Source organism: Artemia franciscana, chromosome 5, assembly GCF_032884065.1.
Source record: "Artemia franciscana chromosome 5, ASM3288406v1, whole genome shotgun sequence".
Lineage (NCBI taxonomy): Eukaryota > Metazoa > Arthropoda > Branchiopoda > Anostraca > Artemiidae > Artemia > Artemia franciscana.
The window spans coordinates 5648615-5673212 of record NC_088867.1 but is presented as its reverse complement, the minus strand read 5'-3'; the positions used below and the strand labels follow the sequence as shown (position 1 = coordinate 5673212).

At 34.2% G+C, this 24598-nt stretch overlaps 1 protein-coding gene across 2 annotated transcripts in view; it reads left to right on the top strand.

Annotated features, from left to right (window-relative positions):
- Window positions 1-1114: 1114 nt before the first annotated feature.
- Window positions 1115-24598, top strand: part of LOC136026921 (glutaminyl-peptide cyclotransferase-like) — a 105114-nt gene continuing 81630 nt past the window's right edge. The window contains exons 1-3 of one of the 2 annotated variants that reach the window (XM_065703755.1): window positions 1115-1193; window positions 11395-11535; window positions 23883-24029. In XM_065703755.1, the coding sequence (XP_065559827.1) occupies window positions 11473-11535; window positions 23883-24029 (210 nt within the window). In that variant the 5' untranslated portion in view covers window positions 1115-1193; window positions 11395-11472. Of the gene's footprint in view, window positions 1292-11394; window positions 11536-23882; window positions 24030-24598 lie in introns of both variants that reach the window. The other variant, XM_065703756.1, reaches the window with a different exon arrangement.

Sequence of the window (24598 nt, the reverse complement as noted above, 5' to 3'; positions counted from 1 at the left end):
ATAGCTTCTTCCAGTTACTGTATCGATTTGGTTTACAAGCCTAGTGAAATCTTTATTCGTCAGGAGTATCTGTATAGCAGCTTCATGCTACTAACAAAAACCATATGGAATTTTTCTGGATTTTTTTTATGTCTCAAGTAGTTTTATATGTTTAATAAATTTTTTGTTTTGGTGTGAAATGGGAACTTGAGTGCATGGATGTAAATTAACGCATTTTTTTAAAGTGTCAATACGAGCCCAGGCTACTGGTTTTTATGCTTTCTTTTGTTGATTTTTTTTAGAATAAATTGTGATTCTATAAAAAAAAGAAAACTGAGGTTGTGTTCCATTTTGGTGTTTTATGGACAAAATATAAAATGAATGAGCCAATTCTAAACCCCGTTAATCCTATGCTATGTTCAGAGAATAGTTTTTTTTTGTTTTTATTGGTTGATTAACCTTCTGCTATGTTTTAAAACGCAAATCTGAAATGTAGTTTAAGCAGATTAAGATTGCTTTCGGGCTATATATTTTGCATTATTAATTAGGCTGAATATCTAGATCCATGTGTAAATTTTACGCTTATTTCTACGGCTAAAAAAAAAACTATGTAAAAAATGAAAGCTTTCCGTTTATGCATTAGCGGAAATGTAATGTCGGTATTCTTTACATTAACACTTTTTATTTTTCAAACAAAATAATAAAAAATTTTACACAAAAAGTTCGTAACATAATTTTTCAAACAAAAAATTGGAACCAAAGTTTTCCGTATTTGTTTTGTAAGATTTGATTTAACCAGGATCATCTTTTCGCCGTGTTCGTTTTGAAAGATTGGTGCTAAATTTGAAATAACTGCACACAAAAAAAATTATAAAACTAATCCAATTACACTTGGCAGGCCATGCGCATGTCGTGGCGCAAGCCGTGACACGTACAAAATCTTATTATTGACTTTATCACTCAAAATTGTTGTGAAACACACACATATTTGGGCAATTTTAGTAATTAAGGAACTAACCATGATGGTAGTCTTGGTTTCCAAAGGCTAGGGCGTATTTTGGTGTGTTTTTCAAAGTCTCTAGCGTGTTTTTGTTTTACGTTTTGGCAGCATTAATGCAAACATCAAAACAAAGGCGAAAATATTTGAATAGCTAGAGAGCGGATTTGAAGCAAAGCGAAGAAGCGTCGTTAATCTGATACAAGGTCGAGTCTATGTACGTCTTCAAGCAACGAAATTAGTAGCTTTGCTGTTATAAATGGCTATCTTTTAACACTCATATAAAATATCAAGAAACCACGGGCCTGTAGAACAGTAAACATCTATTTATTAAAGCTAGACATAGATAAAAACCATCGTTTTGAAATAGTCTAATTAATTAGTCTACAAAATTTTGATACAATTATAGCTTTGCTATCTTGGAAAAAGGCTAGTTCAGAAAAATGAAACTCTCACACATGTGTCTACAGACTAAAGTAGGCTATGTCATAGGAAGGTATTTTGAAGTACATATCTCCATTCCTTCTCCCCTCAGGGGGCAGCGACCTTTAATGACCTTTAAAAATTTGTAGGTTATGTTATAAAAGTTGGACATTGCTTCTCCCTTCATGGGGCAGCGACCTTTAATGACCTTTAAAAATTTGTAGGTTATTTTATAAAAGTTGGACATTGCTAAACAGATCTTCTGCTTAAATAGAGTACAAGAAAGAAGATCTTTTCAATAAAGTGATGAATTTTATCATGGATCAAACAATGAATTGGCTCTAATTCAGAATAAAATATGGGGATAGAGTCTTAGCCAATTATGACTTTGCAGATGATATATACTACATATTAGCTGGCAAAAACAAAAATAATGATCATCAGCCTGGCAGGTAATTCTGCCAACTCACCACCATTCAACATATAGGGTACACTATCAAAGTTGTCAAGTCTTTTACTTACCTTAGATCTTCTGTCTTGGTTTAGAGCTCAATTGAAATGGAAGTCCATTTGCTCATCTATTATGGCTTGATTATGCTGTTCTACATGGTCAAAGCCCAACATCAGCCAAAAAACAAAAATGCAGATCTACAACACAACAGTAATGCAAGTTTGGCTGTAAGGTGCTGAAACTTGACCAGCAGCTACTTCTGTTTGTGATGCCATCTATTGTGATGCCATAGATGTGGTCCAAACAAACTTCTTAATACAAATCAAAGGGATCAAGTGGTACAACTTTATCTCAAACACCTGACTTCTGACACTGATAGATCAGACCCCCAACACTTGTCAGCTTGCTGTGTGAACCCTGTGGTAGTTCAGCCACCTAATTTGTGTGCCAGCAGAAGCACCCTCCAGCACACGGTTTTCAATTTTGATCCTCCTGAACATGGCTGGAAGCACTCCCATTGAGTGAAAGACCCTGGTTCAGATGGAGGGACAGCCTTACCCAGCACCTCTCCATGATCATTGCTGATCTCCAAGAAGCAGTCATGCTTGTGCAGGATTATTCAGAATGGAGGCAGAGAGTCACATGTTTCTCTACACTGGACCACCAGCCAGAACTCTAACTCAAGTAAGTCAAATATCTCTTCTGTCAGCTTGGATATTTTCCAACATATAAGTAAGTGGCCTAATAGAACAAGAAGAAGACATGGCAGAATTTTTTTGAATTTTTTTTTTAATCAACTTAATCTTGACAGATCAATATTTGTAAATTATCCAACTTTTATAAAATGGATTTATAATAAAATAATAAGTTTGAGAATAATATTATAATCCATTTTTATATCCAAAAAATATAGAATGAAATTATTATTTTCAAGGATCCTAAAAGGGATTAAAATTGAATGTGCAATAAAAGTAACCATTATGTTCAGAAACAGCATAAAAAATGGCATCTATTGGTATGTTCAATTTATTTGTTGGTCAATAAAATGGGCAACAAAATATCTGCCTTGCATTTTTCAGAAATAAAACAAGAGAAAAAGAAACTGATAACTGAAAATTAAGGTCAACTGTTGTTTTATCAAAATTTCAATTGGTATAGACAAATGTCAAGTAGACAAATTTCTAAGACTTAGAAATCAGGAGAGGGTTAATATGGAAGCTTGGCAATATAGGATACCACCAGATGGCTAATTTGACAGTGTATATACAAACCTATAAATCAGCCAACCAGTATTATAAGCCTTGGAGCCCAGCTGGACACAAGGAAACATACCAAGAAAACAAATCTTACTTCATAATATGCAGAATAGTGCTTGTGTCTTGTAGCCACAACACTCAGGATCTTGTATTGCAAACATGAGACAATAACTAGTTTTCATGGCTGTAATGATCAAGATAGTAGATTTATTTAACCCAGCTCCTACAAGGAAAAAAGTAATATGTAAAGGCAAGCATAGCATATGCAGCAACATACAATAAAGCACAACCAAGCATTTGTAATTAATTATTATACTATAAATCATTAAATCTCCCTTCTTTTCATCAAAACAACATGATTACTGGATTCACCAATACTGCACTGTACCATCACATAACAAGGGCCCACTTCCTAATGGGTAGTCTTACACATAACTATTATACTCAAACTAATTCTTTATTACCCTTACTCATCACACAGAGAGGTATCACTTACACTCTATAAATCTCAAGAAGGTGCTAGGCTTGCTTCTCTAATATGTACCCTGAGAATACACACTGCTTACCCTATCCACAGGCTATTTCCACTTCAAATTACTATTTACAGGTTCAGTCTATTAGGCTGTTTGATCACTCTTCCCAGAATGGGTTCTCGTGTCAACTTTGGGGTAAGAATCTACTTCATGTGGCTGAACAATAGATTCTAGTGGTGTCAACTGTGTATTTAAACCTTTTAGCAGCAAAGGATGCTGTAGTGATCTGCAGAACTGACTTACTGGTGATGGGTTTTGGGTTGGAAGCTCTTATTTGGGTTTACAAATGGGGTTGAAGCCATTACAGTGCAACCACCAACCTCTAGTGTCTTAGAGGTGTTTCCTTGGTGGTTTGAGAGATGTACTCTATTTTGTCTGATGACAGATCTATCCTCTGTCTCAACTACATAGGATTGAGGAGACACATTGTTCATTATTTTGGGCAGTTATTCTTGCCATGCTCCACCACTTCCCACCTGGTGTCTTCTGCACATAAACTGATTGCCCCAGTTCTACTGATGGCAACAACCTAGACGCCATGTTGTAGTGATTCTTCTGTTGTTTTTGAAGAAGCATATGTTTCTCTGTGAACTTATGCATGTTATCCACTTTCTTTTTTAAATGGCCAGAGGTACATGGAAGAAGGGACTTCAGTTGAAGACTCATTAAAAGTTGAGATAGCAAGGATAACCCATCCACAGGAGTGTTTCTGTATTCGAGGGCAGACCTAAATATGGGTCTTCATTATTTTGTGATGCCTTAGTCATGAGATTCTTTGCTTTTCTGACTGTTCTTTCTACAAGGCCACTGGACTGGGAATATATGGGGCTGAATGTTTTGTGATTCAACCCCATGTCTCAGCAAACTCTGGGAATTCTGCTGAGGAATGCTGAGTGCTATTGTCAGAGATGAGAATAGATGAAATGCCATACCTGGCAATGTGGGCTTTGAGTTTAGAGATGACAGCACTAGAGATAGTGGAGCAAAGTTTGTCTACTTAAAAAAACAAAACAAAATGTTATAGTCAACTGTCACAAGATGGTCATTACCATTTAGTGTAGGTTGGATGCAACTTTTTGCCATGGAAGAGCTGGTATTGCGCAATTGATCATAGGCTCTGTTTAGTTTGATGTCATATTTCTGTAACGAGTTTGTTGAGGTATGGACATTTCTTTGATTGCTCTTAGTTTTTCGGGGTCTGGCTTCATGCCATCTTTACCAATTATATGTCCAAAATAGCACAAACTACGTGCACTGAAACTGCATTTGTCTTTGTTGAATTTTATACCTATCTTTAGTGCTCTTTCCATGACCACTTTCAATCTTCTGTCATTTTCTTCTTGATTTGATCCACACTGAAGAATATTGTCAATAATGATGGCTATGCCTTCTAGCCCTTCAAAGGCTTCTTCCATACAATGCTGGAATTCATTGTGTACTGACAGTAGACAAAAGGGCATTCTCAGGAAACAATAGTGCCTGTATATTGTGCTGAATGTTGTCATCTCATATCCAATAGCCTGGATTTATGCATTATCTAATGGATCCATTTTGCTTTTCAATTATGACCATAGAGTTAACCCATGCAGTTGGTTCTGTGACCTTTTTTGTGATTCCATCTTTTTCTATTCTGGCAAGCTCTTTCTGAAGTTTGTCCTTCAATGACTCTGGTACCCTTCTAGCTGGGTGGACAGTAGGTACAGACCCAGCTTTTAGATGGATATTGGATATTCTCCCAAGTCTTCCAATACCTTCAAACACACTTTTGTGCTCATCAACTATGCTAGTTTGTTCTGAGTTAATATTGAGTACCAGGTTGATGAGGTTCAAGTCTATGCTGTATCACTACACAATAGAAGTAGAAGCTGAGTCATCCACATAGAATTTGTGAGAACCGTTAAGATGCTGTTTTGTTGGTTTGTTGGCAAGAGAATTTTCTGAGAAATTCGTGAATTTCTTAGAACCTTAGGGCCAAAAACATACTCTGGAAAGGTATTGGATTCATTACTGAAAATTTCATTTTGCTAACTTGACCTGTTTCCAATATAGTATTAGTAGCTAAATTAGAATTTTACCAAACATTTTTGTAGTAAATTTGTAGTTTGTAACATAATTTAGCCAGGATGAAAGTGAATATATAACTTGATACTTTTTTATACTCTTTCATAAACCCATAGGCTATTTGCTTTTGGGATAAATTACATTGTAAACCCTAAAAGGGCCTAAAACAACTGCCAGTAACAGACAATTTAAAAACTTGTTTCTTGGAAAACTGGCTGGTTTGAAAAAAAAAAATGGTATTTATAGCTGATTCAAGAATGGTAATTATTATTTCCTTACCCTAGTATTATTAGTAAAAATGTTATTTTGAAAAGAAATGGAATTTATATCTGATTCAGGTTTTTTACTGTTTCAAAAAGTAGAGTTAAGAGAAAGAGTCAAACTTTAGTGTAAAGAGCGGGGCGTTGATGAGGAAGCAGCTCCTTTCATATACGAAGTAATTTCTGTTCGTTTTAAGATTTAGTGTCGCTCCTTACTTTCAGTTAAAAAAACTTTTTTTTTATTTAATATTATAAAAGAACCAAGCATGAATCAAGGATTTGGCTTGATCTGGGCCTGCTTGCAATATCAAGATGTGTTGCCTTGTCATTGACTTGTTTCATTCAAGTATGTTTTCAAAATTGTAGGCTTCAAAAAGCTTGAATGAAGGATTTGCCTTTCTATTGGCTTGCTATCCAAGATTGTTTCAAGTCTTGGTTTAAGTTTGCAACAAGGCAAAGATTGGGCAGCTAGAAGTCTTGAATTAAGCTTATTGAGGCTTTTTGCTTATTTGAAAATTTGTTGGCCAGGTTTAAATATGGCAAAGTCAAGTTTAAGGAAGTTTGTAAGTTGGTTTACATTAGGAAAACCCAAGGGAATGAATAGGTAATATAATGGCATGTTTCTTTTTTTTCTATCCAGCATAGCAGCATAGATTTTCTATCCAGGTAGCATTAACTGATGATTGGGAAAATAACTTGTAACACAAAAACCAGAAAAAAGAAATATATAAGGACGAAAATGTAAAAGAAAAAGAAGAAAAAGAAATAGAGTACTAGATACAAAAAAAATCAAAAGTTTACCTTGACTCTTTTAAATAAATAAAAAACAAGTTTTTTTTAACTGAAAGTAAGGAGCGATATTAAAACTTAAACGAACAGAAATTACTTCGTATATGAAATGGGCTGCTCCCTCCTCAACGCCCCGCTCTTTTCGCCAAAGTTTGACTCTTTCTCTCAACTCTACTTTTTAAAACATTAAAAAAGTTTAGCGTAAAGAGCGGGGCGTTGATGAGGGAGCAGTCCCTTTCATTTACGAAGTAATTTCTGTTCGTTTTAAGTTTTAACGTCACTACTTACTTTCAGTTAAAAAAACATATTTTTTTTTTCTGAACGTTTTTGAATTAATGCATGTTTTGATTTTGGCTCTCTGCATATGAATAATTAAAACGAAATTTGCATATTTATTTTTTTGGCTAAATGGCTTCCTCATAGTTTTGATGGAATGAGTTTGAGAAAAAAGGAGCGGGGAAGGGGCCTAGTTGCCCCCCGATTTTTTGGTTACTTAAAAGGCAACTAGAACTTTTAATTTTTTACGAACGTTTTTACTAGTAAAAGATATACGTAACTTACGAATTAGCGTACGTAACGAACTTCTGTATTCGCATGTTTTATTACGTATATAAGGGGGTTTACCCCATCATCAATTACCTCGCTCTTTACACTAAAGCTTAAATTTTGTCGCAATTCCTTAAGAATGACCCCTGAATCACAAAGGCCGCAAAATGAATAGTTGAAATTTCTAAAAATACTTTAGCGTAAAGAGCGAGGTATAAGGAGGAGGTGAATCCCTCATATGCATAATAATTTCTGTTTGTTTTTAGTTTCAATGCTGCTCCTTACTTTCAGTTGAAAAAATTTTTATATTTAATTTTTCATTTTTTTTTTTGATAATGCTAGAAAATCCTGTGCTCCCATCATGGAAATTTTCTTCCCCCATTACAAATTCTTCCATGAAAAGTTCCCCCAGCATATTCCCCTCTTCTCAACCCCTCCCCCAACCAAAAACATCCCCTGAAACGTCCGTACACTTCCCAATAACGATTACAATATGTAAACACTAGTCAAAGTTTGTAACTTGTAGCCCCTCCCACGGGGACTGTGGGGAGTAAGTCGTCCCCAAAGACATAGTTATAAGGTTTTACGACTATTTTGAATAAAATGGCTATCTCAGAATTTTCTACCCGGTGACTTTGGGAAAATAATTAGAGTGGGAGGGGGCCTAGGTGCCCTCCAATTTTTTTTGGTCACTTAAAAAGGGCACTAGAACTTTTCATTTCTGTTAGAATGAGACCTCTCACAACATTCTAGGACCACTGGGTCAATAAGATCACCCCTGGGGAAAAAAAACAAATAAACACGTATTCATGATCTGCCTTCTGGCAAAAAACACAAAATTTGTCATTTTTGTAGATAGGAGCTTGAAACTTCTGCAGTAGGGTTCTCTGATACGCTGAATCTGATGGTGTGATTTTCGTTAAGACTCTATGACTTTTAGGGGATGACTCCCGGGTCGCTCCTTACTACAGTTCATTACCACGAACTGTTTGATATAAAGATTGGTTGATTTACAGCATACCCAAGTTCAAGAAATATATACCAATACCATCAAAGTTCATGCTTAAGACAACTTAAGATTCTGCTTAAAACTTAAATTTTACTTAAAATTTTACTATCAACTTAAAATTCTTCTTGGAATCATGGCACCTTATGATATGATTGAAACCACTAAAGTCTGCTTGAAGCTGCTAGAAATTGATATGAAAAGCCAAAAGTATGGCCAAATGGCCAGAATCCACTTCAAACCATAATGAGTTGATATAAAACCTGAGTCATTGATAATTTCTAAAATATAAAAGTTTTTTGAACTAGATCAGTGAATATTTAAGCTTTTTATCATACAATGGACAATGGTCTTTGTATCTACAAAAGACAATCATAGTAGATAAAATGTGGATTAAAGTGAAAGCAATCATGAAAAATACAATTAAAAAAAATTGAGATATAAACTCAATTAAGAATTTTTATATTATAGTCTTTCCTTCAGAAGAGGGCAAAGACAGAACTGATGTCCAAAGAAATATTTCAGTAACTGTTTTATTTATAGGAATGGTCCAACAGTTTATGGTAACAAACTGTAAGTAAGGAGCAATGCAGCTCAATAGTAACCAAAACTCTAAAAACAGAATTTTGATATCAATAGATATATAAAAAAATTTGGCTGAAATCAAATGTATAAGATTCGTTAAAATCATACAATAAAATTAATTACCAATCAATAACTACAAGCCTGAGAAAATTTGTCCTTTTTTCGAAAAAGGAAACAACCCCTAAAAATCCAGGAATTGTAATGAAAATCATACTACCAAATTCAGCATATCCAAGAACCCTGTTGTAAAAGTTTCAAGATTTGTAAAATCAGAATTTTGTATTTCTCACCATAAAAAAGATCACACATGGGTGTTTATTTGTTTTTGTTTTTTTTCCAGGGGTGATCACATCAAACCAATAGCTATAGAGTATCAGGAAAGGGCTCATTCGAACAGGAATTAAAAGTTTTAGTGGCTTGTTTAAGCAACCAAAAGATTGGAGGGCAACTAGCCCCCTTCCACCATTCTTTTCCCTCAAATTCATCCAATCAATAGTTAGAGGTTCAGCCATTTTGTTCAGGGTAGTCACCAAGCAGGTGAGCGAGTCAAAAATGAAAATGAGGAGCAAAGGCACACCTGATTAGAAGACATGCAACATCGTCATCTTCATCACCGCCAACATTAGGCACAAAATCAAGTATATATGTACAAAGATGCCATGAACTCAGTAAATGGTACATATAAGTTTTTGGGATGCTTCAATGTTGCTTGTACTCACTCTGGACACCTCCATTTTCCCAAGGAAAGAGTAACAAAGAAAAGTAATTCATTTGGAGATTGCTGCTTGCATCATCAAATTGCACCTCAATCATCAATTGCAAATTGCCACCACCTCAATTTCTAAATGAATTGGTTTACCTGTTTTAGGATGTAAGTTGCTCTCTGTAGAGTCTCATATTCATCATCCGCTTGCTATTACCCGTAGATCTCAATTTTCTATTCGGCATCTATGCATGGAATTGTTTACCTACGACTTTGAGAAAAATGGATAATTTTCTTCAATTTCGGCGGGAATTAAAGCTATTTTGCCTTAATATTTATGGTTTTGATAGTTGAGTGGACCTCAAGTGGAGCCAAGATGTTGGCTTTGTTTTAGGCGATACTGGTCAAGTGGTTTTAGTTTCTTTTTGTTTTGTCTTTTTTGAAGTGTAATTCCGTATCGATTGAAATGCAGGGTAATTGATTTTTTCTTCTTCTTCTTTTCTTTTCTTTTTTCTTTTCCTTTTGTTTTCTTTTTTATTTTCTTCTTGTTTTTCGTATTGTTTTTATTTGTATGTGTGTTGGGGTTGTAAGCCCAAAAAAACTTCACTTCGGGCCATTTGCTTGTTTTGTTTTGTTATTTATATTAATAAACCCATCTTTCTCTCTCTCTCTCTCATAAACATATTCAAAACTTTAACTCGTGTTTTGGTCTAGCTTCGTTCAACATAGCTGATGATTGAACCATAAATAGTCAGAATATATTTAACTCTAAAGCTGCTGGACAAATTTATTACAAAGTCAATTTAGCAGCACATCTGTCACAAACTACTGAAGGTGAAATTGAGCCACCTTCATATGGCCAAGTGTTTCGTCAGGAAATCAGTGCATTGTAATTTTCATGAGATGGATGCAAAAAGTCGTTTTCTGATTTTTGACTTCAGCAAACCATGATTTGAAAGGTAGCAGAATTTTTGTATATTGTAAAACAATTGTAAAGTAGGCTTTAAATATAGAATGATCGTATATGAAGACTTTTAGAATGAGTTAAAAATTTGATAATAAATTAGAAAAACTGAGTGACATCCAGAAAAGAGCATAACAAGTAAAGTTTTTGTGCCTTTATTTACATGCATTTCAATGATTTGTTAATAATAGATGACTTTTTTGAATAAGTAATAAAAAATAGCCAAAAAAGTTGCTTAGGTAAGTAGAATACCAATAAGATAAGATCAGGAAATTTTGACTGGGCTAGATGTGGTCTGTTATATGCTACTATTCCCCATTCCCTATTCAATACTCTTTTCAAATGTAATAATCACTGGCGTCATAATTTGGTTCGAACTCCTCATCCCCCTCTATGTCTATACGTAGCCCTAGGCTAAATGTGAAAATGCTCATTTGAAAAAAAAAGTTATTTTATTTGAATTTTTGATTTTGCCTTTCTTTAGTGTTTTTTTCGCACACACACATGACAAATTTGTGAAGACAGTACTTTCACGTCTTATGGTATTTTTTGCTAGTGAGATATTGAGTTTGACCAAGTAAAGTGGCAGGCATGAATATCTAGCACTACACCTTGAACAAGACCCAACGTTATTTGATATTTGTCCTTCAAATCGAAGTTTAATTTTAAGCAGTCAACTTGCTGTGTTCTATTGCCTCCACAAAGATCTGCATAGAGATAGAGGAGGGGTTCCTTTTACTCTATGTAATAGTTTATTTTTGTTTTATTTTCATCTAGCTGCTTTTATGCTTTTTTATGTTTTTTGAGACGGCTTCATAATAACTTTAATTCTTCATTTCAGCTATTTTTTGTGAAGAAAGCAAATTGATTCTTGACTTTGGAAATAAGCCAAATAGAGTTTTGCTGAACATTTGGAAAAATGAAAATCAAATTTGCTGTCGCTTCATGGAGCTTATGTTTTGCGTTACTAAATGCTGCAAAGGTAATTCAAAAACAACTGAGAAACTACAATTTCCAAATTATAAGATTAAACTTCAACAATTTTGGTTGAAGTTTGGTTCAATCTTTTTGGTTAATAAGCTTTTCAAAATCTTTCTTTTTTTGGCCTTTTAAGCTGAAAAGATTGAAGCGATTGGGGTGAGAGGATGCCATAAAGAAAGATTTAAGGGAAATGGGAACTTCCTGGGAGGGTGTAAAGAGGGAGATTTTGAATAGATTGGGATGATACAGGGCAATAGATGCGGTGAGTTGTTAGTAGCAATAGTAGTGTTTACTGAAACAATTATTTGTGCCAGACTTTGAAGCAAATTTTATGGAATGAAAGGGAAGGTCTTTTCCTGGGCAAATAAAAAAATATAATACAATAATTGTGATAAAACAGACATAATAATCTAGCTTGGTAGGTTTGGTATTTTAAAATATCAAGTTTAAACTGTGTAGATTTGCTGGAAATTTCCTTCAGAGAAGTGTTCTCCTCCTTGTCGCTAAGTTTAGCCTAATTGGGGGGGGGTAAATATCCTTAAAAATAAGATTGTGGGGACAAAACTCCGCGATCCTCCGTTTTTATTAATATGTGGCAATAAGATATAATCTCAGAAATATATAGGAATCAAAATAAGGAAGGTTATAGATTTTTGTATCTCTGTTTCACAAAATATGACCCTGGTAGGTCATACACCACTTCTATGTATATAGCAGTAGTTAGTGTCTTCCTTTAATATATTGTAAGCCAAGAGAAGAAGATTTATAGGGGCATCTGTTTGGCTATTTAATATGGAAATATGACCATATCACGTGGTGGCAGCCACGTATAACCAATGCATTCTATTCCAGAAATTAACAAAAAAATTCCTTCTCCTGAATTACTGAAAAATTGATTTTTTTTTTTTTTTTATATGAGCTCTGCACCCGAAGACAGCGATATTCCTGACTCTGTTGTGGGACAGCACACCGGGTCAGAGATACTATTGAAATTCACAGTGCCATGCCACCAGAGCACACATGAAGAATAGTGGGGCCAAATCACGAAAACGTAGGTGGGGGGTATCAAGGATTTCTTTTGACTTTTTAGAAGAAGATACCAACTTTGGCTTCATTTATTTTGACTTATGTTTGGTTTTTTATGGGTACGAATTTGCCTTTGTGTGACTGTTTTTTTATTAGAGCATAGCCATACCCAGTGAAAAGGTTAAGCAAGAAAAAAAGAAATAGAAATTGAGAAAAAGATTAATTCTTGTTGGACTTTAAGTTCCTTTTAGGTATTAATTAAAAGAAAAATACAATGAACTAAGATTAAAAATAAAAATTTCTTTTGAAAAGGAGACCAACATTACTTTCCCATTGTTAGATTATCCGAAAAAAGAACCAAAGGGGTTTATTTTTACTATGTAAAAGGAAGTAAAAAAGAAAAAGAATCGTAAATGTAAAGGAAATAATTAAAGATTTTGGAATGCTTTGTTTGTAAAACAATCACTTTTCATCAAACATACACTCGGAAACAATTTTGAAAATTTCGTAATACATCATATTCCATAGTATTATCCTTTCTGGACAGGCTAGATTTTGTAATCTGGAGATCTTTAATTCAGGTGATTGAAAGTTCCATGCCCCACTTCCCCATCTACTTAGTCAAACAATCTGTTTTAAAACTATTGCAGATAACCATGGCTGATCGGAAATTTTGTCTCATTTCCAAAATTTTATCTAAATTCTAAATTGCAATCCTATATTAAAATTTATGAGTAAAAAATTGACATCCTACAAATATTTTCTTTTCTGGACAAGCTATATATTGTCGTGGAAAGGTTTTCAATCTATCTGATTGAAAATTCCCTCTCCTACTATCCAAAATTTCTTAGTAGAAGCATGTATTTTAAAACTATGGCTGATTTTGACTGAATGTTATAAAGTTGGCTGAATAAGTTGTAATCTAAGATAAAAATATAAGAAAAAACTTTACATCTGCCCCCACAACTGACACATAAGGAAAACATTTTAATTGAAACACAGAGAGATATTCATTAAAAAAAAATATGCTAATAACTTATTTCAAGAAATGTGTCTAATTTTAATCCATGATGTTCTTAATTTGATCTTCTTCATGGAATTTTTCATTTTATTTTAAATTTGAAAATCGCGACTTCTCTTATAACAACCTGTTAGAATCAGTTGGTTAAATGTACAAAATTCTTTACTGAACCGGTTTTTTTTCCAACACATTCAGTTACGTTTTATTTTTTCAAAAATGGAACTTTTGAAAAAGTATTTTGAAATTTTTCATTAATTTTCCCAAACTAAAATTTCTGTTAGCCAATTTCGATTTGATATATTCTATATAAATTTAAAGAAAAATGGCATCTTTCGAAATTCACAGTATTAATTTCTCATTGTGTCAAATTATTAGAAAAATCAAGCAGACTTAGTTTTTTCTGCAACATTGCTGAAAATTGCAATAAAACAGTGGAGATTTATTGGTTCCAGAAAATATACGTCTGTGGATTTGCGGAAATTACCAAATGGATATTTATTTCTAGCGTCTGAAAAAATTAAAAAGTCCTCCTCAATTTCCAAAATTCCGATTATTTATCCATTATTTATCAATTTATCCATTTTTTGGCAACATGAACCAATCATTGGTAAGAAACTAGTAAAAACATTATGCTAGCTAGCAAAAGCAGCAAAAAAAATTTTTGTAGTCTACGGCTATATCCCGAAATTAGGGGAAGGAGTCGGGATGGTGGGATGCAGTTGAACTAAAAGGGACCCTCAAAAATTTAGTAAATGAAATTCTACTGAATATAATTAAGCTAAAGTTTGTTATTACTACTACTACTACTACTACTACTAATAACTCACTGCAGCACCAAGCCACCTGAGGCCAACACAGCTACGCACGCTCCTCCTCCAACCTACTCTATTTAAAGCCTCCCTCTTTACATCCTCACAGGCAGTTCCCATTTCCTTTAAATCTTTATTTATGACATCCTCCCAACCCAGACAAGGACGAACTGCTTTCCGTGTAGCCCCAGACGGTTGGCCCAAAAGGACAATTTTCGGTAATCTGTCATCCTTCATCCGTAGAACGTGGCCTAGCCATCTCAACCTTTCTTTCATTATAGCCCCAGAAAGCGGGATTGAACCACACTTTTCGTACAACCTACTGTTTGAAATACGGTCAGTCAGCCGGGTTCCCAGAATAATCCGTAGGCAATTTCTCTGGAAAACATCTAGTAAATTTTCATCTGCTTTTCGGAGTGCCCATGCTTCAGAGCCATATTTGACCACTGTCATCACTGTAGCTTCCAATATTCTAATCTTGGTTTGTAGACTTATCTTTCTATTCTTCCAAACTTTTTTTAACTGTGAAAAAACACCCTGAGCCTTAGCTATTCTACTTTTAACATCTTCACTGCTCCCACCATCTTTACTAATAATACTACCAAGGTAACTGAAGCTCCCAACCTGATCAATCTTTTCGTTACCTAATGTCACCTGTTCATCTTCACTTATTCCGAGCCTTAGTGACTTAGTCTTCTTAACATTAATTTTCAAGCCTATTTTAGCACCCTGAACTCGTAAAACCTCTAAAAATTCGTTCATTTTGCTCACACTTTCATCTAATATGCTTAAATCATCAGCATAATCTAAGTCCAGGAGCGTTCTTCCTCTTCATTTGATTCCATGGTTTCCAATTGCCTTTCCTGTGCTCCTTAAGACGAAGTCCATCAAAATGATCCATATAAAGGGGGATAGAACACAACCCTGTTTAACTCCTGGTTTAATACAAAACCAGTTGCTAACCTCATTTCCTACCTTAACGGCAGCAGTATTATTCTCGTACATAGCGCAAATCACTTTAATGTATTTTTCAGGTATACCATATGACGATAAGACCTTTGTTAACGCTGTTCTATCAACAGAATCGAAAGCTTGCTCATAATCGATAAAACTAAGGACCAAAGGTGTTTGACAACGAAGGGACCTCTCAATTATTAACCTAAGAGTGAAAACATGGTCGATACATCCTCTAACTTTTCTAAAACCGCATTGGTCTTCCCTTAAAACTTTGTCTACAGCATGTCTCAGTCTAAAAAGTATCATATTACTCAGTAATTTGCTACCTACAGAGACCAGACTAATGCCTCGATAATTACGACACTCACTCTTGTCACCTTTCTTATACAGTGGTTTAATTAAGATTTTCCTAAAATCATTGGGTACTTCCCCTTTTTCGAAAATCATGTTTATAATCTTCAGTAGCTTATTCCTAACCTCAGAGCCACCATATTTAAGAAACTCTTTAATCATACTATCAGCACCTGGGGCCTTATTATCTTTTAATCCTTTTAGTACTGTCGCTAATTCTTCCTCACTAAACAAATCTTCCTTCACATCCAAGGTATCACAAACTTTTCCATTTTCATCTATATCTTTTCCTGCAACTGTATTTCGGTTTAGCACATTCTCAAAATGTTCCACCCATCTTTCTTTAACTTTTTCCTTATCACTAATTGTGGCCCCATTTCTATCTTTAACTGGGACTAGTCCGGATTGGCTACTCCCTTTCAATTTATTAACATGCCAGTATAATATTTTACTATTATGCCGTCTAGCCGCATCTTCCAGATCCTCAGCAATTTTATCCATCGCCTCCACTTCACATCTCCTTAGTTCATATTTTAATGCTTTCTCCACTTTCTTTACATTCCTCTTGTTTTCATACGACCTATCACTCAGATAATTCTTATACAAACCCCTTCTACTCTCTATTAAACCTAAAGCTTTTTCACTAATATTCCTAGTTGTAGTCTTAGCACTCTTCCCTAGGACACCATCAGCAACTTCACAAATTGTTTTTCTGAAATTATTCCATCCATCTTCCACATTGTCAAATTTTAAACCCTCAAGTTTAGTACTCAACTGTTCCTGGAATTTTTTTCTCAAATTTTCATCCTGAAGTCTACCAACATCATAACTTTCGGGAGGGAGTTACCCTTCCGAAACAGTCTTTAAGTTAGAAGAGGTGATAAATTCAAGTATGAAGTTTGTGCTTTGGATGCCTCTTTTTCACATTTTACTCTTTTTCAATTTTTCATCACTCTTTTTACTTTTTTCACTCTTTTGCATATTTTTCACTTTTTCACAATAAGCTGTTTTATTCATTAAAGAAACACAATAAGAATACACAGTAAAGTAAACACTCAGTAAAGAATCATAGGCAGTGCAATAGCGCTGCCTATGTTAAGAGCGATGTGGGGACATTTTCTTATTATTTTTTTGTTTTGTTTAGACCAGGGTACTTCGTATCGAAGGAGTTGTCGTAGAAAGTTCAAAAAAGGCTTATTCGATGGGTAATTGAAAAGGCTCAATTCCCAAAACACATATAAGGAAAATTTTGAGATAGCCATTTTGTTCAGTGTAGTTGAAAGGCCTGGAAATTATGTCTTTGACAACCCCCATACCTTCTCAGGACCAGAATGTAATTTGCACTCTACTGAAAAAAAAAGGCTGTGGATTGTCAGTTTAGTATGCATATAATGATATATATTTCTTAAAGTTTAATTTTTTTAATTTATCAAAGTTAAAAAAAATAATTTTATCAATATTAAAAATTTTAAAAATAAATAATTTATCAAAGTTAAAGTAATTTTTAATTTATCAAAGTTAAAAAAGTCAAAGCATTTTAAACGTATTTTGTTTATTTAAATTTAAATCACGTAAAAATTTACATGAGTAGGGCTGACAACCCCAATGCCTTCTCAAAACCAGAATATAATTTGCACTTTGATGAAAAAAATACATTTAAAATGTTTTCACTTTGTTATTACTTGTTTAAAATGATTTTACTAGATATATGAAGGAAGGAAATCCTCCCCCTTGCACTCCAATTGCAGTGCGAGTGTCTGGCGCCCTTTTAGAGCAACAAGAGATTGGAGGGCAAGCAGCCCTTCTCTCGAGCCCATTCATTTTCCAAACACCCCCAGTCCAAATTTTGAGACATCTATTTTATTCACCATAGTAGAACGGTCCAGCAAATATGTCTTTAGGGGTATTAGGCATGTCAACCCTCCACAATTATGCAATTGGCCCATTATGCTTCAAAATTAAATGTTGCTTTGAAATAAGTCAAAAGGCTTTGTGTTAAATGGTTGCTTATAAGACACCTCAGCAATATATCGAGAAAGACTGGGGTTATTAAGTTGAAACTTTAGGGGATACTACTATTAATACTTCTGCTCTTACAATTTAAATAAATAAAATGAGTGTACGTGTTTCCAGGTGGTCAAAGAGCACAGATGGAATCTTTGGGAATGATATTAAGTTTTGTTTTTCACGTCAACTTCAGAAGCTATAAAATTAAATATAAAAAAAATACTGTTTGTGTTAGGATTAAAAATTGTTGAAATAAAATTCTCCAACATACAAATACCAGCCAATACTATGGATTCTTATAGAAGAAAACTGAAAAGATATACAATAGTTCTTTTCATGAAAAAGACTATGTCAATAAAAAACGAACAGAAATTAATTATAAAAACTTTTTCCAAAAGACAAGTTTTTCAAAGAAAAGTAAAGACCTCGATTAAACCAAGAATGGGCAAAAAATAAAGTCAAATAATCCTCCAAGCGTAAAACTACCACAAATCACTATCAATAAATAAATGAAACTCAAAACGAACATAAATTACAATACATAGCCGAGCCAAACTCAAAACAAGCAAAAATTAACATTAGTAGTGCTGATAACCCCTATGCTTTCTCAAGGCATATAATTTGCGCTTTACTGAAAACAGAATACGTTTGAAATGTTTTTACCTTTCAAACTTTCATAAATGAAAAATTATCAAAACTTTAACGAAGAACTGTCAGTATATGTCAATTTAGCTGACCATTTTTTTTTAGTTTTTTTTTTTTCAGTAGAGCGCAGATTGTGTTGAGGTCTTGAGAAGTCACAGAGGTTATCAACCCTACTTATGTTAATTTTTGCTTACAAGACAGAGATTTATTGACAAATTACATGATAAATAATTTTCTAAACTGGTTGACGGGGAACAGGGCTCCATGTGTCGGCCCTAAAACAGAGTTAGGAAAATGCCGAGATAACAAAAAAAGAATGAAAAAAAGATACAAGGTAGGAGATAACAGAGGAGGCCACCCCAGCGTGAGAACACCTCAACAAAATTCATTCTAATATCTATTATTCATCAATCCCAACATCCAGGCAATGAACTATTTTTGAAGTACGTCTTTTTCAAAGAAAAGCTTGAAACTTGGGGACATTTTTATAAATTAAGGTTATTTACAATATGAGAAATATGGTATCTGATTGAGAATCTAGCTCTTTCTGATTTAATTGGGGGAAGGCGAAACTTCTAGGAGCGAACGTGGTGGGCAGGAGAAATAGGATTGTCAGTTATACCCAAATCATGGAAATAATTTGTTGAGGTTTGGATATCATAATACCACATTGCTGTGTGCAAGTCTTCCAGTTGTTTGAGATTAAGTATATTGAGAAAAATATATAAAGTTTGGGTTTCTGAGAGATTTTTAAGCCTCACTGGGCGATGAACAGTACCCAGAATTCTAATTGTCTTATTTTGAATTATCTGAAGAGGTTGGAGATGGGCCTTAAATTTGTTGATATAAATTACAGGACAATAATTAAGATATGATTCAATTAGAGAATGGCATAAAATTTTAAGGATGGAGAAAGGAAACACCTGTTTCAATCAATGAAGACAACCTAAGTGATGGGCAAGATTCAGTCTCAAATAATGAAAATGCTTATGGAAAGATAATAGCTCATCGAGAATAATCCCAAGCTAACGAAATAAATTTACTCTTTTTATCCTACTTTGGTTTACAATTAACCCTTCTATGGTAATTTTATTTACCGCCCGCTGTGACTGCCCAAAAATCATGAATTCAGTTTTAGAAAAGTTTGGAGCTAGATTACATGCAAACCATTTATTCAAAGATTTCATTGCTTGGGGTTTTAGCTTTTACTCTGAAGGTCTCTGAAGGTCATTTACATAAATCAAAATAGTAATAGCCCTAATACTGATCCCTGGAGGACTCCAATATCACCAACTTTAATATGGCTTGACGTGTGTCCATTTATTTCTAACTGAATTTTTCGACCCTGCATGTAAGATTACATGCCGCCAGATAATAACACATGATACCTGTGTTATTAATTTTTTCATCAAAATTTCATGGTTTAACGTATCAAATGCCTTTTTTATAACGAAAAGAGAAATAATTAATGCAACAGCACAAACACATAAAAAAAAAGGAGATAGAAGGAGAAAGGGAAAACTGTTTTCTTAAATTAATGATTAATATAGACCAGCACTTGAATGAGGCCTTAACCCTACTCATCCATACAGCCACATAGGTCAAACAGCATAGCCATACACAATCAACCATAAAGAATAATCCATGGACAGGCAGTCATGTCGTCAATAAGTATAAGTCGTCATTTACCAAACAATAAAAACAGTAAAGACAAATAATTCAGAGGCAACAACCCAACACAAGGGCTCATCAGGAGAATACACTTGCCTATAGGGTTTTGGCACTTTAAATTCTCTACTTTCTATTCTCTTTTTTAAGAACTTTCTAATTCTCTTTTTATATCATAAAAAAGATAGACACATGATCATCATCGCTTAGTGAATCTTTAATATCTAAAATTAGTGCAGCAATAGTTTGTTCAATGGAACGACCCGGACTGGATCCAAACTGAATTTTAATAAATAAATTCCTTTATCAAAATACGAAACTATTATTTTTTGAAGAATTTTTCCTAGAACTTTAGTTATTGGGGAAAGAATAGCTATGGGGCGACATTTGCCTCTATCTGCTTATCACCTTTCTTATGAATTGGAATAACTCTTGCAGATTTCCATACTTCTGGAAAGATCCTTGATGATATAGATGCGTTTAAATATGAAGCAAGGGGAATGGATTACACAAGCAAGTTCTTTTAGAATGTTTATGGAGAGCCTATCTAGACCTGGGGAATTACCACTCTTTAGATTCGTAGTTACTTTCTGGATCTCACCGAAAGTAACAGGGGCCTGGAACATACTAGAATCTTTGGATGTCGGTAGATACTCTTTATATGAATAAAATAGAAATTCAGGGGCTTCCAGTTCAACAGTATTACTAATATGAGAAAAATAATCTGCAGCAACATCCTTCCCCTTCAATTCAACACTATTTTCGTATATGATCATTTCAGGGTGTGGTGTCTTAGAATTGTTTCCAATTTTTTCTTTGATTAATTTCCATGTTGTCCAAGGTGAATCAGATTTTTTAAATGGATTTTCATAATAAATTTGTTCATCTTGTTCTAAAAATTTTAACCAGCAAATTTTATGATTTTGAATTAATGTACGTTATGAGCTGAGGCGTATTTAATTTTTATCTGATGCAGTCGATTTTTTTTTCCTTGATAGATTTTAAAAGTGATAAACTTATCCAAAGTCGTTTGGTTGAGGTTCTTTTCCGGTATGTAGCTTTAAATGAGCAATGAAGGTTCCACGTTGTGATGTTATTTCGTCGGTCTGGATTTTCCAAGCTCAGTACTTTATTGTTTAAGGGTCCAATACCGGGGTTATCGTAGGACTGGTTCGCTTGTTTTGAGCTTGACTCGCTTGTTTTGAGTTTGATTGGGCTATGTATTTTAATTTCTGTTCGTTTTGAGTTTCATTATTTATTGATAGTGATTCGTGGTAGTTTTATGCTTGGAAGTTTATTTGACATTATTTTTCCTCATTCTTGGCTTAATGGAGCTCTTTACTTTTCTTTGAAAAACTTGTCTTGTGGAAAAGGTTTCTTAAATAAATCAGAGTAAAGAAACTGTACAAATAAAAAAAGACACAAAAACAACAAAATAAACACAAAAACCGCACATATTCTTAATGTGAGTAATCAAATTAGAAACTTTATTGATACAGAGATCCCTAAAAGGAAGTCTTTAGTATATCTTCTTTTCTCGTTGCTTCTGTGGCATTAAATTTATCTTTGGAGTTATCTAATTCCACGGTGAAATAGAACATCATGTCCCCCTTGTGTGACATGTCCCCATGGCTCGTGCGTGAGAATTTGGTTGAAATTTACTTGTTCCTTTTATATGCAATCCTCAAGTTATATTGAAAGGGGGAAGCTAAAAAGATTCTTGAAATTTAGTTGAAAAGATACTGCAATAAGGGAAAAGCCATATTTTTGTTTTAATCCAAATAATACTTGTAAGTATAGCATGAAAATTCTTTAAAAATTATATCATCTTTTCTATAGCCTTAGATTACGTGTTTGTGGGAAATAATTTCATTTTTTCGACATATCATTCACATTGAAAGTCAACTAGGAAAGTCTTAAAATGGGCTATTTCTCTCTCCTGAAAAGTTGATTTTTATTTTGCATGTGAGCTGTCCACCTAGAGACCGCGATATTCTAGTGACTTTCCCGTGAGACATACTGGGTTAGAGCTAAATAATAATAATCTTTATTCTTTCCCTTTATCACAATGCAATAACATGGGTATCGTAAAAAAAAAAAAAAAATTAGAAAGACGCAACATAAAGAACACACATGATGAGCTATCACTTCGATTTGAGGATATTGTCGTTGTAGTGCTTCACGTAGTATGGAATGAAGGAGTTTAAAAATCTTGTCGTTGAGTGTGTAGGTGGGCATTCTAACAGTTCTTTTCCCTCTTTAAAAGTTGCCACCCTCGTCTTGTGTGCGTGAGTCACTGAAGTAAACTGAGGCAGGATATCTCGGTGCGTTGGGGACTTCAGGATGTCAGCTCCAAACTTCATCAGTGTTTCGTGCCTCCTTTCATCCAGGGTTGGGAGCCTGAGTTCGCTCAAGCTTTCCTCGTAGTTTTTGTAATTTGATCCAAGAATTGTTTTGCAGGCTCTTGTCTGAATTGTTTCAAGCTGACTTCTGTCTTTCTCTGTGAGCGATGGGTAAATTGAGATTCGCAGTGCCATGCCACCAGAGGTCTTGTTAAACTGCTAATGCAGCAAACAAATAAGACTGGCACGCATGAAGAATTGCGGCCCAAATAAAAAAAAATGAAGGGGGGGGATCAGGAATTGTTTTCAATTTTTTAAAAAAAAAACACAAGAAACGGTCTGTTTCAAAATTCAGGGGACCAGGGCTTTTTTTTATATCATTTTAGGAACACAAAAAAAAAGAAATTTACTTAAATTATCCCTCCCCAATTGGTACAAATGATGAAGAGGTTACTATCAGTGATTGTTATGAACAGCTTGAATTGTGAATAAAATGGGCAATGACGGTTTGCATTTTCGAAGATAGCGACGAAGACCACACTGCTTTCCATAACAGACAAACACAAAGGGAAATAGGGAAAATAGGGAAAATCTTTTGAAGACAGTGGAAATCAAATCTGTGGATACTTCGGCCCTATGACCAAGGGCCGCCTTCAGCACAATACGAGAAAGAAAAAAAAATTATATATAAATAAACGTACATTAAAATGTGAGAATTAAAACTAATAATGTTTTTTAAAAAACTTTTTTAAAACAGCCCTAGTATCCTTACTTCAACGAAGTTGGTCTCCGTCGCTATTTCTTTTATTGAGTCCTGGTTGAATTTCGTTGAAGTAAGGATGCTAGGGCTGTTTTAATTTTTTAATTTTTTTTTAAACATTATTAGTTTTAATTTTCACATTTTAATGTAAGTTTATTTATATATATAATTTTTTTTTTCTTTCTCGTATTGTGCTGAAGACGGCCCTTGGTCATAGGGCCGAAATATCCACAGATTTGATTTCCACTGTCTTGAAAAGATTTTCCCTATTGTTTCTACTTTGTGTTTGTGTTTGCTTTGCATTTTTATCTAGAACTGAATCCCGCAGGGCATTATTCTACCAATGCCATATCTTGATTCCTTCTAGCCAATGACCAAAAGGCGTAGAACATCTATTGATTAAAGTGGGCAATGATCTAGTAATGTATCGAGCTCTTATTGTGGTTAGCGTTGCGAAGTATGCTTAAAAATCTGAAAAATTAGACATTTGAATAACCAGTGCCTGCCACAACAAGCTCAAGAACAATCTGAATTCTATCTAAAGACTATTTCTCACTTTTGTCTTTCTTCGAAGTCTTCAGACTATTTAGTTTCTGGAATTTGCATATCAATTTGAAGTTTTATTAGTCATCACAAAATTTAGTTTTCAAGTCATATAAAAGACAGTTTCCTCATGTTCCCCTCCATTAAAAAATTGTGTGTGCTGTCATGATTTGTATAATCTTCTATTTTCCTAGTGATTAATTGTCCTTTATTTTTTAGCAATCGGGACCAGCTGGACTTCTATCAGACACTGGGATTCGAATCTTTGGCTCCAAGATTTCAAATATTGATACCTTCTCTAATATTGTAAACCCAATGCTTATTCCTAGAGTTGTTGGGACGCCTGGACACAAAGCTGTTCGTGAGGTACATAGATCCATTTTGTGCGATATACGTTGAGACAAATCCTCCTGAAGGGGGGGGGGGGCATGGACTTCAGTTTCTATGAGGCTCCTGCTTGATCTAAATAAAAAAATGAAAATATACTTTTAGGATTTAAGGGTATTAGTAATTGTGATATCTTGAGCCTGTTTTTGGCTTTTCGTCACCATATCCCTTGGGGTCCAAGAACAATGGAGTTACTATAAGCGCCATCTATTTAAGAACATAATTTATTATAGATGGTGTCCTTGGGCTAGCTTATAGATAGTGTTTGCGGTATCGAAAGGTAGCACAAACGACAGGATGCCTGACAAGGATGAAGATTTTAAAAAAAATAATCCTTATATTTTAAGACTTCAGTGGTTTTAATTTTATCTGATCAGGGAGGCTTATGTACTCCTTGCATCTTCCTGCAGTGTTTTATATTTTTGTTTCATTAGATTGTTCAAAACAAAGACTTTGAAAAATTTGCCTAAAGAATTTTTGAAAGCTGAAGATCGACAGTCTCCAATCAGTTACTCGTTAGATTTGTGAATGATTTTAGCTTTTATTCC